This window comes from Periophthalmus magnuspinnatus, chromosome 11 (assembly GCF_009829125.3).
Source record: "Periophthalmus magnuspinnatus isolate fPerMag1 chromosome 11, fPerMag1.2.pri, whole genome shotgun sequence".
Lineage (NCBI taxonomy): Eukaryota > Metazoa > Chordata > Actinopteri > Gobiiformes > Gobiidae > Periophthalmus > Periophthalmus magnuspinnatus.
Genome location: NC_047136.2, coordinates 3463799 through 3481617, shown reverse-complemented (window position 1 = coordinate 3481617; position 17819 = coordinate 3463799). Strand labels below are relative to the sequence as shown.

The following is a 17819-nucleotide window of genomic DNA, read 5'->3' as shown; positions in this document are numbered from 1 at the left end:
CTTTGTTCTGAGTCTTCTGTCTTATATTTATATTTGGTGTTTGTCCCTGTCGAGTCTTTGTCCACAGACATAACATTCAGATGCCACGGTCCTGACCCTGACACGAGCTGAAACACTGAAACACCTGCGCCACGGGCCTGATGCTCCTCCATTATCTTTATTATCTCTGTCTCTTGTTGTAGTTTAGTGGAGCACGCGGCGGATGACTCAGTCTCGGTGCGTCTGTTGGCGCGCGCCTCTCTCTCGTGGACGTCCGCTCCTCTTCGTCATCGCGTCGCTCTGCTCCACGCTGCGTCCTTTGGCGCGTGCATGTTGGGAGCGACGGGCTGATTTCATAACGCGGCCAGAACCAGAGGGATGGGGCAGTAACAGCCGGACTCATCCCATATTTCAGGCTGCAGAGCGCGCGTCCCGGGCCATGTCCTCACGCTGCTGCTGATGCTGCGGTCCACACGCCTTTTATTTGTGTCTGGAGCATCTTAGCCGTGACGTCAAGCCCAGCGGGAGCCAGGCGCAGCGCGGAGCGGAGCATGGACTTCAAACATCTGGTGGAGGCGGCGGAGAAGTGGTGCACGGGGAACCCATTCGACCTCATCTTCGCCGAGGAGGACGACGAGAGGCGGCTGGACTTCTACGCCGAGCCCGGAGTGTCGTTCTACGTGCTGTGTCCGGGAGGAACCGACACATTCGTGAGTTGTGGCCCGTGGCAGCGTGTGTGTGGCTCAGTTCGGGCCCTGTGCGTGGCTCACTCTGGGCCCTGTGCGTGGCTCACTGTGGGCCCTGTGTGTGGCTCACTGTGGGCCCTGCGCGTGGCTCACTGTGGGCCCTGCGCGTGGCTCAGTGTGGGCCCTGCGCGTGGCTCACTGTGGGCCCTGCGCGTGGCTCACTGTGGGCCTAGGTGTGTCTCTGGTGTGTCGCTGCCTGTTGTGTTGCTGAGGTGATGATGTCATGTTTGGTTTTAGTGCGGTGAGGTGTGCGCTGGAGGCTCTGTCCCATCTCACCTCCTACAGCCTCCCCCCAGACCCACAACAGCGTCAAAGGATCCGGGTTACAGGAGGACGCACGCGCGCACCATAAAGGAAACAGGACAGTGTCAGAGCAGCTCCACAGACACAGGTTTCAGCCACATTCTAGTGAAAAGTTTGAGTTTAATTTGGGCCTATGTGTAATTTTTTGAAAGAAAAGAGCATCCTTGATACATAAAAACATCTCTAGACTATTTCACACTAACAACAGCCCACAAACTGCAACAAATCCAAACTATATGGACTCTTTTGACCTGACACTCTCTCATAAGACACTTCTATCTATTATTATAACTTATTTATTCAACCGTCGCCATGGAAACGATCCTCTTCAGCAGAGTGAATCCGGTTTCCTTTCAAATTTTTTCCAAACTCAGGATGCGCTGGTGTTTTTTATTTTATTTTTAACGCTCAAAACGACACATGCAAATATAAGAAAACACTGCAATATGTTGAAGATTTTTCCAGGGGATAGTTTTGTGGACTTCTCTTGCAAAATATGTTCTGGAGAGAGGCAGTGATACTTGTAAAATGACTTTATGATCATTTATGTGGTGGTAGTGGTGGCTACAGCTGTAAAAGTGATGAGCTGTACCACTTTCCAGCTAAGAAAAGTCAAATTATTTCTGTTTATTAAGCAGGAGGCGTCCTAGCTTGTGTCGTTCCCTCTGGCCGAGCTGCTCTCCCTGCACCGGCTCAGTCAGAGTGAAGCCGAAGCAGACGGACATGACCCTGGACAGAACTCTGCTCACTCAATAACACATTATGTCACACACACTGACCACTGGCTCCGTGCCTCTGCGCCCGCCCCGGCCTCCCCCCCGCCCCCGCCCCTGCCTCTGCACCCGCCCCGGCCCCGCTCCACACAACACAACACACAAATGAACTGCAAAATCTGGGGCTTTCCATTGGCAATACTGCTGAAAACCACAGCTCTGTAATACGTCTAAGTCTGAAATCCAGATCAAACCGTGCGTTTACACAGTCTACAGGGAGCTGACGTTATGTAAGAGGGAAGCAGAGGGGGGTTAAGGATCCCTTCCACAATAACGCTCCCCGGTGCAAATAAATAATAAATGCACAGGACACGAGCCATGTCTTCTAAAAGGTGATGACGGTATGAAACTCTATAGAGACGCTCGCCGAGAACACAGGACACAACACACATCTGCTAAAGTGCGTCGGTTCTAAGTAGGTCTGTAGTCATTTTCATAACGATATGTGCAGATTGAAAGCTTAACCGTGTCCCGGGGAAGGAGGCAGAGCAAAGACAGGGCAGCTGAATTACATAACCACTCTGCAGAGCCATAGAAACATGTATATAGAGCGATGAGTTCAGGCGCGCTGTGGGAAGACGAGGGGAAAGGCACTGCTCCGCAACGATGACTGTGGGTGAAGGGGGTGAGCAGATTTGAATTAAGTTAGTGATTAATAAAAATAAATAAATAAATAAATAAACTAAAAATAAAAATAAAAAAACTAAAAATAATAATAATAAATAAACAATAAAAAAAATAAATTAATAATAATAATAATAATAATACATAAATAAATAATCATCATCATCATGAAATTTAAAAAATAAATAAACTAATAAATAAACAAATAAATAAATAATCATAATTGTAATAAATCATAATAACAATAAAAAATTAAATAATAAAATAAATAAATAAATACATAAATAAATAAACAAACTAATAAATTAATAATAACAGAAATAAAAATAATAAAATAAAATAATAATAAATGAAAAAATAAGCAAATAAAATGATAATAATAATAATAATCATCATTATAATATAAAAAATACATTCAACTGACAACAAAAGTTATATTAAAATGGCTTCATGACAATAATCTTTGGCCTTATGTGAGTTTACCTTTAAAAAACACTAAGCAAAATCAATGTAACAAAGATACGAAGAAAATCCCATTGAAACACAGAGCTGGAGATTTGTCAGTTAAATGTGCAAAGTTCCACCGTATGTTTTAATGACTCTGGTTCATGTCGGGACTATAGCCAGGAGCAGCAGCGGCGGCGTGTCGGCTCTGACTGAAGATTTACAGTTTAAATCTAGGTCAGACGCACCGAGCCAGCTCCTACACATGAACTCTGCCCTTGTGTCCTTGGGCAAGACACTTAACCCACCTCGCCCTCAGTGTCTGCGTACGCTGGTGTACGAGTGAGTGAGTGTTTCCTTGATTTAAAGCGTTTTGAGAGGCTTGAACGTGGAAAAGCGCCGTATAAACTATGTATATTTAAACTAAATCCACAGAGTTTGGGGGTTTGGGAAGGAATACAACCCCGGACTTTCTCGTCGTGAGGTGCCACCAACTGCCTCTCACACGCTTAAAATAACTTAAAACGAATCAGTATTTTTACTATCGCCCGCTCTGATTCTATTTACAGTATTTTGTGCAGATATATCGACATCCAGAGTGTTTTTTTTTTCGTCCTTTCACCACCATTTTCTTATCAGCTGCACGTGTCCACACACAGCTGCCCTGATTACCCTGAATAACGGCCCGTCTGCCTTTAAGCGCGTTTAGATCTCGTTACTTTCATTTGATCAATAGACCTATCAGCGGCAGCCTCACGTGCTCCTCTGTTTATCTCCGTTCGCTTTGTTTTTTCAGGAAAAGCTGCAGGATGGAGCCGCTTGCTTATTTGTCCACAAGGGGGTGCACTTGGCTCCGTTCCACTAATATCAAACGCTGCAAAACTTCTGCCAAAAAAACACGGGATGAGATTACAAACTCAGCGTGACGAATCGTTTATTTATGTTTGGTTTTTCTTTTCTTTTTCGCTCTGCTCAAGGCGAAACTATAGACACATCTTTGGCGTCTTCTTCTTCTTCTTACGCTTTAAATCCTCAAAAAATAATGCAAGGAGATAGTTTTGGCTCAATCGCAGCAATGTTTTCGTTCTCAAGGCTCTCAAATGACTTTCAGAAACCTTCCCCCCCCGAAAGCCAGCGTGCTCCAGGTGTCCAAAAAAAAACAACTCACGACTAATGCACGTTTTGGCACAACGCCGTAAAAAGAATAGCACTTTACATTACATACGTGGCGTTGCAGAAGCGCTCATGTAATACGAGAACGAGGCCTATTGAGCTGCAGCGCTGGAGCTTTTTTTCATAACATCCCGTAAGCGCCTGGCAGTGTGGAGGAGGAAGTTTAATTTTATCAATGATCGACATCTCATATCAGGGAAATAAAACCACACTTCAAAGTTTTAAGCCACTCCAGAGGCTCATTACTGGATGAAATTACACAGCAGTTTTCTCAGATTGGTAATACAAAGAGAGACGCCATGGAAACGCTAACAGATATGAGGCCTTTCGCGCTGTTGTGTGTTTTATGACTTCATTAATATCACTGATACTAAATGTGATCTGCGGTATGGCACAGGGTTTATGTTTGAAACTGTTAGTGATTTCGTATAGGCAAAGTAATGGGACTTTTTGGCACTTTTATGGGATCTGAATCTCTTGAAATCTGTGCGTTATCTGTTTAAAATGGTTCAAACCGAGAGTGGGACAGTGTTTACCCTTTGAAATTAAGCATAATCGAACCAAAATGTCGCGCTACAATAATAATAATTGCTAAACTAACTGTTATTATGATCCGAAATGTGTTTTTTTGTGTGTGCGTAAAGCTGTAACCTGTGCCGCTTGCCCTGATTCTGAGATGATTCTTGTGTCGGTTCTGTGTTAATCGGTGTAAAAATGCAAACAAATTAGACAGAAAAAGATTCGGTTCTTTTAAAAAATGAGATCCAACTCGATTCTGTGTTTAATTTCCAGGAGAATTAGACTGACGTGAGGGCCCTTTGGACGTTGGATGGATTAACGTTTTCATTTTCATCATTATCTTATTATACCCTCGCGTTTTGTCAGTTAAAACTAAAACTTCAGAGAGATTTAATAATGACAAAGTTAAAGCTGCACTACGTAACTTTTCTGGTGGGGGTCATAGACTGTGTAAAGAAGTGGACTGAGCGAGCGCGACGTCACCCACAGCGTTCGGCTTCAGTCAAATGAAGCAAATGAATCGAGGCTAGCGGTTATAGCGGCTAATTTGGGGCAGAGTTCTGACCGTGAGTATCATAGCAACCGAAGAGCCAATCAGGAGCGGAGGCTGTTGAAGGTAACGCCCCTTTCCGACCGCACCACTGGTTTAGCAGGGAGCGGGCGCTTAGCAACGCTGTCAATCAAACCTGTTGCTAACGCTAGCGGGAGTGACCTCGGGGAAAGAAGGCGCCTGATTTGTCTGTTTTTAATGTTCATATCTTGATTTAACGACACAATAGCGAAATAAAAACACCAGGATCACGTACAGCGGGTTAATACGAACATTTAAGACCAAAATGACGAGTCTGACGGCAGCAGGTACGGAGAGAGAGGCTGACGGTTTTTCAATAGAAACTGGACTGGAGCCAGAGTCGATGGAGCTGGAAACGCGCCCGTGATCACGTCCTATTTAGAGCGCGGTGGCTAGCAGGTTAGCTATGTCCATTTATATAAACAGTCTATGGGTGGGGTTTGCCATCTGCTTGCCTCTGTGGAGATGTTGCTGCGTGGAATTTCCCGCAGTATGGCTTTAAACGTACATCCAAAACAGATCTGCAGCTCAGCCTCATGGCGCCAACTGCCTCTAAAAATAAGTTTAATGCCAGACTGTGGAATATTCAAGGTAAAAAAAACAACCAAACAAACAAAAAAAAAACAAAAAAACAATTACATCTCCATGGAAACAAGCAGGTGGTGAGGTCTCCACTCAAGAAGTTACATGATGCATCTTTTGAACATGTTGTAGATCCATAAAAAAACAAAACGGCACAGGGAAGGCCGAGTCCAAACCACAGACTGTTTTCATCTTATTCCTAAGTTTCCGTGTGCGCCGCCGTTGTCACTTGGGTTTTATTATTTTATTATTATTTATTATTTTCAGGACAACAAATCTACAAACTACAGAGCCGTTTTGAAGCCTCCAGAGAATCGGTGCAGTTTGACTTGTTTTTGTACATAAACATTGAACATTTGACACAAACCAACCGCCTTTAAATAATATTTTAGAGGCGAAACTTTTCCCAAATTCTCCATCGAAAGGAACGGGATTTACACTTAACCGGAAGTGCGACTACAAAGAAAGAGCAGTTTAGTTGTATTTACGGAAAATTGGGGCGGGGCTGAATGAGGTCATTGTACAACTTTACAGTCTATGGTCCAAACACACGGGGGTGGATTGTGTGTTCACTGTGTGTGTGTTCACTGTGTGTGTTAACCCTGTGTGTGTATTAACCCTGTGTGTGTGTTAACCCTGTGCCCTGTGTGTGTGTTAAACCTGTGTGTGTGTGTGTTAACCCTGTGCCCTGTGTGTGTGTGTGTTAACCCTGTGTGTGTGTTAACCCTGTGTGTGTGTTAACCCTGTGTGTGTGTGTTAACCCTTTGCCCTGTGTGTGTGTTAACCCTGTGTGTGTGTTAACCCTGTGCCCTGTGTGTGTGTGTGTTAACCCTGTGCCCTGTGTGTGTGTGTGTGTGTTAACCCTGTGCCCTGTGTGTGTGTGTTAACCCTGTGTGTGTGTTAACCCTGTGCCCTGTGTGTGTTAACCCTGTGTGTGTGCTAACCCTTTGCCCTGTGTGTGTGTGTGTGTTAACCCTGTGTGTGTGTTAACCCTGTGCCCTGTGTGTGTGTGTGTTAACCCTGTGTGTGTGTGTGTGTTAACCCTGTGCCCTGTGTGTGTGTGTGTTAACCCTGTGTGTGTCCTCTGCAGCATGTGTGGAGCGAGAGCGAGGACTGTCTTCCCTTCCTGCAGATGGCGCAGGACTACATCTCGTCCTGTGGGAAGAAGACTCTGCCTGAGGTGCTGGAGAAAGTCTTCATGTCATTTAGGCCTGTGAGTGCGACACAACATCACACACTCACACACAACTTTGACCTCTGACCTGTGTGACCTCTGACCTGTGTGACCTCTGACCTGTGTGACCTCTGACCTGTGCCATACCATGCCCTCAGAGATGCTCTGTGTCCTTCTTGGGTGTGGACTTCTCTGTACTTGTGTGTACTTATCTCTAGACTTGTGTGTAGACTCGTGTGTACTAGGGAGTAGATTTTTGTGTACTTGTGTGTACTAGTAAATAAAAGTAAGAGTGTGTGTAGACAGTGTGTACTTGTGTGTAGACTCATGTTTACTTGTGTGTAGACTTGTGTGTATTAGTGTATAGGCTTGAGTGTACGTGTGTACTTGTGTGTAGACTTGTGTGTACTTGTGTGTAGACTTGTGTGTACTTGTGTGTACTAGTGAGACTTGTGAGTGCTAGTGTGTAGGCTTGAGTGTACTTGTATTTAGACTTATGTGTAGACTTGTGTGTGTACTTGTGTACCTGTGTGTACTTGTGTGTAGACATGTGTGTACTTATGTGTACGTGTGTGTACCTGTGTGTAGACTTGTGTGTACCTGTTTGTACTTGTGTGTAGACTTGTGTGTACTTGTGTGTAGACTTGTGTGTACCTATGTGTAGACTTGTGTGTGTACTTGTGTACCTGTGTGTACTTGTGTGTAGACATGTGTGTACTTGTGTGTACCTGTGTGTACTTGTGTGTAGACATGTGTGTACTTGTGTGTAGACTTGTGTGTACCTGTGTGTACTTGTGTGTACCTGTGTGTACTTGTGTGTACCTGTGTGTACTTGTGTGTACCTGTGTGTACTTGTGTGTACCTGTGTGTACTTGTGTGTACTTGTTTGTACCTGTGTGTACTTGTTGTGTGTACTGGTGTGTACTTGTGTGTACCTGTGTGTACGTGTGTGTACTTGTGTGTACCTGTGTGTACTTGTGTGCACCTGTGTGTACCTGTGTGTACTTGTGTGTACCTGTGTGTACTTGTGTGTACCTGTGTGTACTTGTTGTGTGTACTTGTATGTACCTGTGTGTACTTGTTGTGTGTACCTGTGTGTACTTGTTTGTACCTGTGTGTACTTGTGTGTACTTGTTGTGTGTACTTGTTGTGTGTACTTGTGTGTACTTGTTGTGTGTACTTGTGTGTACCTGTGTGTATGTGTGTGTACCTGTGTGTACTTGTTGTGTGTACCTGCGTGTACTTGTGTGTACTTGTTGTGTGTACTTGTTGTGTGTACTTGTTGTGTGTACTTGTGTGTACTTGTTGTGTGTACTTGTGTGTACCTGTGTGTACTTGTCTGTACTTGTTGTGTGTACTTGTGTGTACTTGTTGTGTGTACCTGTATGTACTTGTGTGCACTTGTTGTGTGTACCTGTGTGTACTTGTTGTGTGTACCTGTGTGTACCTGTGTGTACTTGTGTGTACTTGTTGTGTGTACTTGTTGTGTGTACTTGTGTGTACTTGTTGTGTGTACTTGTGTGTACTTGTTGTGTGTACTTGTGTGTACTTGTTGTGTGTACTTGTTGTGTGTACCTGTGTGTACTTGTTGTGTGTACTTGTGTGTACTTGTTGTGTGTACTTGTGTGTACTTGTTGTGTGTACTTGTGTGTACTTGTGTGCACTTGTGTGTACTTGTTGTGTGTACTTGTGTGTACTTGTTGTGTGTACTTGTGTGTACTTGTGTGTACCTGTGTGTACGTGTGTGTACTTGTTGTGTGTACTTGTGTGTACCTGTGTGTACTTGTCTGTACTTGTTGTGTGTACTTGTGTGTACTTGTGTGTACTTGTTGTGTGTACTTGTGTGTACTTGTGTGTACTTGTTGTGTGTACTTGTGTGTACTTGTTGTGTGTACTTGTGTGTACTTGTGTGTACTTGTGTGTACTTGTTGTGTGTACTTGTTGTGTGTACTTGTGTGTACTTGTTGTGTGTACTTGTGTGTACTTGTTGTGTGTACCTGTGTGTACTTGTGTGTACTTGTGTGTACTTGTGTGTACTTGTGTGTACTTGTTGTGTGTACTTGTTGTGTGTACTTGTGTGTACTTGTTGTGTGTACTTGTGTGTACTTGTTGTGTGTACCTGTGTGTACTTGTCTGTACTTGTTGTGTGTACTTGTTGTGTGTACCTGTGTGTACCTGTGTGTACTTGTGTGTACTTGTGTGTACTTGTTGTGTGTACTTGTTGTGTGTACTTGTGTGTACTTGTTGTGTGTACTTGTGTGTACTTGTTGTGTGTACTTGTGTGTACTTGTGTGTACTTCACATACTGTTCATATTCAGACACTTGTTAAAGTTGAACTGGATCGTCCAGTGTGAAGTGAAACAAACACAAACACAATCACTGAGCACAACCAGTGAAAAGTGAAAGTATTTTTTAATTATAGTCTGAGACCTGCTGAAAAGTCTGAGGTTTATTTTTAACACGTCCAGAATCTGAACAAAACAAAACGCTCTGTTCCACCTTGTGATGTCATGAAGTGGGAGTTTTCACGGTAACATCCACCATTTACCTTTAATTCAGTAGTAGATTGTCAATTTTAGATTCGCTGAAATGCTCCAAATGATTTCAAAATGAAGGTGTGTGGAGTTTAAAAACACAGCGGAGCACTTCCTGTATCACCACTTGATGACATCACAAGGTGGAACAGAGCGTTTTCAGTTTGAGAGAAGACGAACTCAGCTTAAATATGTGGCGTTTGTGTGTTAAAAATGCGCGAACGAAACAAAAAAAACAACACAAAACCAGGTCTGTTTGTGACGAGGAAACGACATTATAACGCTTTAAGTCGATTTACCATGTGATATTTTACTTTTACGCGCGTATTTTTTTTTGCTCCGGTATCTGTACTTCTACTTTAACTTCCAAAACTGAGTACTTCCTCCACTGCTGCTCGAAGGACTAGCGTGAACCCAAACAGATGTTACTTAATACGTTAGTTAAAGTTAAACATTATCTGGGAGAGTGAACGTTTCTCTGATCACATTAACTTTCTCGTTTTTCTTCTCTCTCAGCTCTTAGGTCTCCCCGACATCGACGACGACAGTTTCGAGCACTACCACGCCGACATGGAGGGCGAACCGGGCCCCGACCACCAGCAGATGGGAGTCAGTCAGCAGTGAGGCGGCTCCGGCTTAGACCTTAGGGGGCGCTCTCTGCCTCCTCGTCGTCATCATCATCGGCCCCATTCGGCGATCTTTACACAGACACACACACTTAAATATATCTCCCTTGAATGTTCCGTGCTGCTTCGCTTCCTACGATGGGCGCACTTTTATTGCTCTGTGTCGACCCCTTTTTAGACAAACACACACACACACAAACGTGGGCGGGGCGGGGCGGGGTACGTGAGCGGCGGCCGTGTGCAACGCAACACCCCCCGTCGTAATCATTCACCATCTGGGTAGTTAAAACGTAAACGTAAAGCGGGTTTCGTCGGGCGGAACGGCGGTGGAGACGGTTCCTGTGTGGATTTTTTGAGATGAGATCGTTGTGGGAGGAGCCTCGTTGTGGGAGGAGCCTCGTTTCTGCGGGTTTTGTTGATTCAGAGGCCGCGCCGAGGGGAATCTGGGTTAAAAGGTGACGGTTGGAGGCTTCGACTGCAGTAACACCCATGTGAGATAACGCTATTTTTCCATTTAGAAACAGAGGAACAGGGTTGTTGTTTTTTTTTTGTTGTTGTTGTGACGTAATCCCAGGTGGTGGTTGGCGACACGTCTGCTCCACTTTAAACACATTTGCTCCTTTCGTGTGCGGCTCGACGGTAGAAGGGGTCGTTCCTCGTGTATAAAGAGTCTCAAACGCATTTAAATTATCTCGATCTGAGGATGTTTCGGGCCCCACGCAGCTGAAGTGCTTCCCGGTCCGGGGGTCTCTGTCCCGTGACACCGCAGCCCCATCGTCCCGTAGTCTTCCTGGTTGGTGGTTCACACTTTGCCCTATTTTTATTTTTTTTTTTCTTTAAAGCTCTGTGTGGGGGGAGTTCATGAAATTGGCCCATCTAAATTCCAAAATAGTGTCGTTTTAGCGCTGTCCCAAAGTGAAAATAGTAAAAGGCAGTTTGTTGAAGCTGTGAGTCCCGAGGAGCGTCAGGGGCCCCTCTCTATTGTCACATTGTAAATCACTTCTGCATTGCAAAGCTTGGATTCCTTTTTAAACACTCAGCCCTAAACGTTCAGACTGTTTTTAGCAGTTTTGTTTGGCCTGTTTCCCGCTTGTAAATGTTTTGTCTTTATTTATTTATGAAGTGTTTCTCTGCAGTGACTCTTCTGTTTGTCATTATAGACGTGTGTGTGTGAGATTGTTCAATAAACGTGTCAAAGAATGTAAAGTCTTCTTCTTTGTGCGTCTTTGTCAACCAAACCTGATGAAACACGCGGTGCAGAACATGGAGGCCTCGCGTGCATCAGCCCGTGCACTTCTGGCACTGGCGCGCGCACACGGCCCTGCGGCGCTGCTGACGCCGTGACGTCACGTCCCACCTGACGTATCCACGAGGAGACGCGTCAAGAGCAAATACATCACCTGCAGGAAGAGAATTCAGAATAAAAGCTCTGCCTCGTGAGACTGTCTCCATAACAACAGCACATCACACACATTTATTTATTCCTGATGTTTAAATAAAATAATGAGCTAAATTGAAACATAATGAGCCACAGTGAATAAACTCAGGCCTCTGCGCGGGGCGGAGTCTGAGTTTCCACATTTGTCTCGACTCTCGGTGCTTTTACTCTGAAGGACACACTTCCTGTTGTGTCTCTGTGTCTGGAGCTTGCTGGGGGAGGAGAGCAGCTCGGGCTTATATTTTTCTTCCACTGCAGACACTGTTGTCCACAAAAACAAACTTGAACCAGACGAGCCCGGGGTCGACAGTGCGCGTGTGTTTTTCTCCTCGGTCTTGGACTAAATCTTCACCCCGGGCCCGTGAAAAGAGGAGCGGGTTTAACTCAAAATAAGCTCCACTTGGTGATTGTGGCCGTGAGTGCGCACTTTACGCACAGCGCGCACCATGACACTGTAAAGTGTTGGACACTTCTCGGCTCTTTGTTTGCTGTCGTCCTTTGTTTGGTTTGTCTGGGCCGTGCGCGTCATGACTCGAGTTTAACTCGTGTCCAGATCATCGTGAGGAGACACAGAGGACATGGGGGGCAAACAGAGCAGCCCGGTGTTTGATGGCAGGACTCGGGCTTATTCCAGCTCAGATCTTCCGTCTGGAAACTCCAGCGGCGGAGACAGAATCGCCGGGTTCAGATACACGAACGGCCCGGAGGGGCCTCGGATCCGGTACACGGGAGGAGGCCCCGTGGGCCCCGGACTCAGCATACCCACGGGCCGGACAGGGCCATTCACCCAGAGCGTGGACGGCACAGATGGAGACCACGAGGTCCCCCCCGAGGGTCACCGGCTCTTCATTGGCTCTTTACCGGCGCAGCTCAACTCTCACCTGCTCGGAGGTAAGAGACACATGAAGAGACACATGAAGAGACACATGAGACACATGAAGAGACACATGAAGAGACACATGAAGAGACACATGAAGAGACACATGAAGAGACACATGAAGAGCAGAGACACATGAAGAGCAGAGACACATGAAGAGCAGAGACACATGAAGAGACACATGAGACACATGAAGAGACACATGAAGAGACACATGAGACACATGAAGAGACACATGAAGAGACACATGAAGAGACACATGAAGAGACACATGAAGAGACACATGAAGAGACACATGAAGAGACACATGAAGAGCAGAGACACATGAAGAGCAGAGACACATGAAGAGACGAGACACATGAAGAGCAGAGACACATGAAGAGCAGAGACACATGAAGAGCAGAGACACATGAAGAGCAGAGACACATGAAGAGCAGAGACACATGAAGAGCAGAGACACATGAAGAGCAGAGACACATGAAGAGCAGAGACACATGAAGAGCAGAGACACATGAAGAGCAGAGACACATGAAGAGCAGAGACACATGAAGAGACGAGACACATGAAGAGACGAGACACATGAAGAGACACATGAAGAGCAGAGACACATGAAGAGCAGAGACACATGAAGAGACGAGACACATGAAGAGACGAGACACATGAAGAGACGAGACACATGAAGAGACGAGACACATGAAGAGACGAGACACATGAAGAGCAGAGACACATGAAGAGCAGAGACACATGAAGAGCAGAGACACATGAAGAGCAGAGACACATGAAGAGCAGAGACACATGAGACACATGAAGAGACGAGACACATGAAGAGCAGAGACACATGAAGAGCAGAGACACATGAGACACATGAAGGAGGACAAGTGGACATGTACATGTTTTTGTGCTGCTTGACGCCAGGAGCTGTTTGTCTGTTCATTCTGTGTCTCAGGCCCCAGGGCCACGGGACAAACATCAATAAAATGATCAGAGAAAAGGTTCAATAAGAAATGAGCTGGATCAGCCTTTGTGTCCAGAATATTATTATTTTAAACAGTTTTACGTAGTTTTTTCTTCTCATGGGGATAAAATAACCCGTTTACCTGCTTTAATATAAGTCATCTTCTGTGTCACATTGTGTAACTTTAATAGTGACGCACAGTTGTGTAGTTGTCTTGTTGTGTAGTTGTCTTGTGTAGTTGTCTTGTGTAGTTGTCTTGTTGTGTTGTTGTGTAGTTGTCTTGTTGTGTAGTTGTCTTGTGTAGTTGTCTTGTTGTCTTGTTGTGTTGTTGTGTAGTTGTCTTGTTGTGTAGTTGTGTAGTTGTGTAGTTGTCGTGTTGTTGTGTCGTTGTCTTGTTGTGTAGTTGTGTAGTTGTCTTGTTGTGTAGTTGTCGTTGTGTTTTGAGCAGCTGCAGGTCTGGGCTCTTGTGTTTCTGTGCTACAGTTTAAACTGACCTGTTTTCAGTCAGAGGAGTGTGTGTGTGTGTGTGTGGGTGTGTGTGTGTGTGTGTGTGTGTGTGTGTGTGTGTGTGTGTGTGTGTGTGTGTGTGTGTGTGTAGTGTTGTGTATGTGGGTCAGCTGATAAGAGCTTCCTGCTGGTTACACATTGCAGGATAGAGACACATGCACGCGCACGTGCACTTTTCAAAATGAAGCTTTTGGAGATTTTGATAAAACACCTCAGTCACATGACCAGGGTCTTTCATAACAGGTTTGTTATCAACCAGAGTCTGGGGCCTCAAAGTTCAAAATGTGACACGAAAAACAACAAAACTAAAAACATGAGAAACGCACAGACCTGTGTTTGGGACTGGCCCTATCTGACAATGGTCAATATTCAGAGCCAGATAAAAGCTGCAGACGTTTTCTTTGAACATCAGGAAAATGATGTTTTTAATAACATAACGACATAATAATCATTTTCTCCTATAAAAGAGTGAAGTGAATTTCTTAAGTTGTTGAGACATAAACTGTAGATAATATAAATGATTAACAAGAAAAGGCTGTAATTTTCAAATGAGGAAGTCTAATTATTCTCCCCATTAACGACCTTTGCTCTGTGGATTCACAGACGACATGATTCTCTCGTCCCATTTCCGGGATCACACGAACTAATCACCGAGTTCACATTATAAACATGACATACTTTTTAGTGTGTAGTAGTCGTAGTAATAGCAGTACTAGTGTGTAACTTTTGTACGTAAAACAAATTGCAGTTGTGATGTTATGATACTCACAGAATCAGTGATGTGCAATAGTTAAACAGTCGATAGTAAAACAGATTGGTTTATAATTATCTGCACTGGTCTCAGGAAACACTAAATCATCTCATTAAAGGACAGTGATGTTTGGGACGTCCTTCTCTGTGGACTGTGACGCTGGGATGGGAGCGTTTGGTCTCGGTCTGAGTTTAGTGACATTTTGAAGTTCTACTTTATCAGAGGAAACATTTCAAAATGCAGCCGTTTGTGTTGTTGCTTCTCTGTTTTGCTTCTGTTGAGCAGAACTAACAGGCTTGCAGCACACGTCCTCGGGGGTTCCTCTTCTTATTGCACTTTAAAAACCATGTGAGACGTGTTGCTGCGAGGCCTCAAAGCGCCTGAAATACGCACGCTTCCATCTGAAACTCCGGCGCTCACGTCTATGAAACTTTATGAAACTTTATGAAACCTGCTCACAATGAAACATCAGGAACCACAGTGCAACAGTCACAGTTTAGAGTAAAAAGTGTCAGCCTCAAGGTCCACGTTATGTTTCTCACACTCATGTTGCAAGTTTTAAGCAGAAATGTAGCCAGATTATCAGACTATAAACGGCGCTGTATGGTTTTACTACTACTATTACTACTATTACTACTACTACTACGTTTGATAAGTCTGTTAAATCTGTTGCAGTCATAAGGAAACACCCTGAGCCAACACCAAGCCTCAATAAATAGAAAGTCCTGTGTATGAAAACCTACGTCACATCTCTGTACTAATCTATACCAGGGGTGGAGAAAGTACTCAGCACTGTTACTTAAGTAAAAGTACAGATACAGAAGTAAAAGTATCGGAGTACCTGTTTTAAAAATGTACTTTGTGAAGATAGTAAAGAGTAAAATTTTCACACAAGTGCACATTTTTTATGCGTAAATGTTGTGATATTGGTCAAATTTACACGTATTTTGGTGAACAGGAATAGTACGAATAAATTTTTTCACGTTTCTTATGAATTTTGTGTTTTTTATTTTTGTTTTGCTCAAAGCCGAAGCTCGAACTCGAAAATTTTAGTCAGAAACGTGGTAAAAATACTCCCTCAAATCATATGAAAAGTACTTTTACTGACCGTAGACTGTAAATACAAACTGATACTGACATCTGAATTGTGTAAAAGGTCAAACTGGAGCAAAAAAATGAAAAAAAAAAAGCATGAACTGGTATCACAACAATGATACAGATTTCAACAGAGCGCTGACTGTAAACACACACAGACTCTTTAAGGACAGGCTGTGTACATATCAATAAAAATCCTATGTGTATCGTAAGAGCGTCTGAGCTGATTTGTTCTTTTTATTTGCTCCCTCCAGGTTTCCACTGCCCCGTTTGCTCCAAGTTTATGGCCACGGACGAGATCGAAAAGCACCTGCTCATGTGTTTCAGCAAAACACGCCTCACCTACAACAGTAAGGACGCAGCGGGGGACTGGGCGGAGATGTTTTTGTGCGTTACGCCGGGTGATTATGACGACGTTCCAGTCCGTGCTGAGGAAGTTATAGCCACGCCTCGCTCGATGTACTAGTGTGGAGCTTTAAATGATTTTTCTGATGGTTAGAGCGAGAGGTATTCACTGTAAAACCCGCACAGAATCATTTTTTATTTACGTTTGGACTGTGGGAAACGACTGCTGATGTTAATGACCTGAACATCTGACACAAACCAACCTACTTTATATAACATTTTAGCGCTGAAACGTTTCACAAATTCATAGAAAAGAACGGGATTTCCACTTAAGTGCTGCTATAAAAAATAAATAAATAAAGGCACGGTTTATTTGCATTTACGGAAAAAAGTAGGCGAGTTAGAATAAGGTAAATATAGACATACGTTAGTTGGAACGTCACTTTTGGGAGTCAATATTTACATGTGTACTTTTTCTTTGTAGTAGTTTGAACTTTAAGTGATTTTTCTGATTTGGTTAGATTTAATTAGAGCTGAAAAATAAGTTCTGTGTCTCATTACAGATGCAAACGAAGCACTAAAGTGTCGCATTCTTGTGTTTATTTGTTCCAGCTCATGTTTTTTTAAGGATATTTTACATTTAGAATCATTTTGAGGTTATTTTGTCTGTAGTGTAGTAGTAGTTTCTATATTATTTGCTAATTTCATAGTGTATTTACAGATTAGCGTGGTTATAACTTACTGTATGCCTCACCACTAGATGGCACTGTTACGATGCACAAGAAAATGGAATAAAATGTAGAGCGCACCTACAGCTGGAACATAAGCCTGCATTTCTCATGTTTGCATCAAAAAAAGTGCGCGTATCGGATCGTTCTTTTGTAATGAGCACACTTTAGATTTAGTTTACTCTCTGGTTAATCTCATGTTATATTTTGCTTTGTGTTTGACAGAGGACATTCTCTCCAGAGACTCGGGGGAATGTGCCATATGTTTAGACGAAATGGAGCAGGGAGACACGATCGCCCGGCTGCCCTGCCTCTGCATCTACCACAAAGGGTAAACTGACCGGTAAAAGTCTTAAAGTTCTGACGTTTGCGCAGGTCTAAGTGTCGTTTTGATCACAGGTGTATAGACGAATGGTTTGAGGTGAATCGCTCGTGTCCAGAGCACCCGGCGGACTAAAGCGCGGGACAGCACATCCCTGACCTCGCCCGGCTCTCAGGGATCAGACTTTTTTTTTTGTCCAGAATCATTTGTTGCCTTAAAGAACAGCCTTGAACTGAATCTACAGCTGTTCAGAAAACCACTGGTGACGCTGAGCTAAATCAGTGAATGTGCCTGTGCTAACCCTACTACCTTTACGCCACCTGAGATCCAGCCAATCACACGAGGAGCGCTCCAAGCAGAAGACTTACAGCCGGAGCGCTGCGGGAATGACCTCTGCGGAGAAGAGACTCAGTGGGAAGGCCGACGGCTGACGCTGTGCAATGTGAATACGTAATGTGCCTGTACTAGCTTTAAAGAACAGCCCCGGTGTTGATGTTAGTCTTTAGGAGGACACGATGTAAATGTACCTTAAACTTAAAAATACAATCAAACACGTTTTATTAGACCCACTTTCATTTGACTGTCCTGTTGAATGAGCAAATTACATCTAGTAATCATTATACTCCATGGAGTGCCATAATATGCTGCTACGTGATAGACTTTTCCTATGACCTTTGACCTTCGAACCGTGGTTCACTGTACTTTCTACTTGTACTGTAATGTGTTGCACAATAATAAATATGTCTTAGTGT

General features: G+C 44.0%; 2 protein-coding genes across 3 annotated transcripts; both read left to right on the top strand.

Annotated features, from left to right (window-relative positions):
- The first annotated feature begins 291 nt into the window (after positions 1–291).
- Positions 292–11252, top strand: mturn (maturin, neural progenitor differentiation regulator homolog (Xenopus)). Its single transcript, XM_033975227.2, has 3 exons — positions 292–689; positions 6805–6927; positions 9940–11252. Exons 1-3 carry the CDS (start codon positions 531–533, stop codon positions 10045–10047), a joined length of 390 nt encoding a protein of 129 aa, XP_033831118.1. The 5' UTR covers positions 292–530; the 3' UTR covers positions 10048–11252.
- A 502-nt stretch (positions 11253–11754) lies between these two features.
- On the top strand, positions 11755–17809 carry LOC117378551 (E3 ubiquitin-protein ligase ZNRF2-like). 2 transcript variants are annotated; one of them, XM_033975165.2, is made up of 4 exons: positions 11756–12378; positions 15927–16022; positions 16971–17076; positions 17145–17809. In XM_033975165.2, the coding sequence occupies exons 1-4, from the start codon at positions 12066–12068 to the stop codon at positions 17200–17202; spliced, it is 573 nt and encodes a 190-aa protein (XP_033831056.1). In that variant the 5' UTR covers positions 11756–12065; the 3' UTR covers positions 17203–17809. The 2 variants fall into 2 exon arrangements, with proteins under 2 accessions (XP_055081362.1, XP_033831056.1); XM_055225387.1 differs by lacking the exon at positions 15927–16022 and having other exon boundaries at positions 11755–12378.
- Positions 17810–17819: the final 10 nt, after the last annotated feature.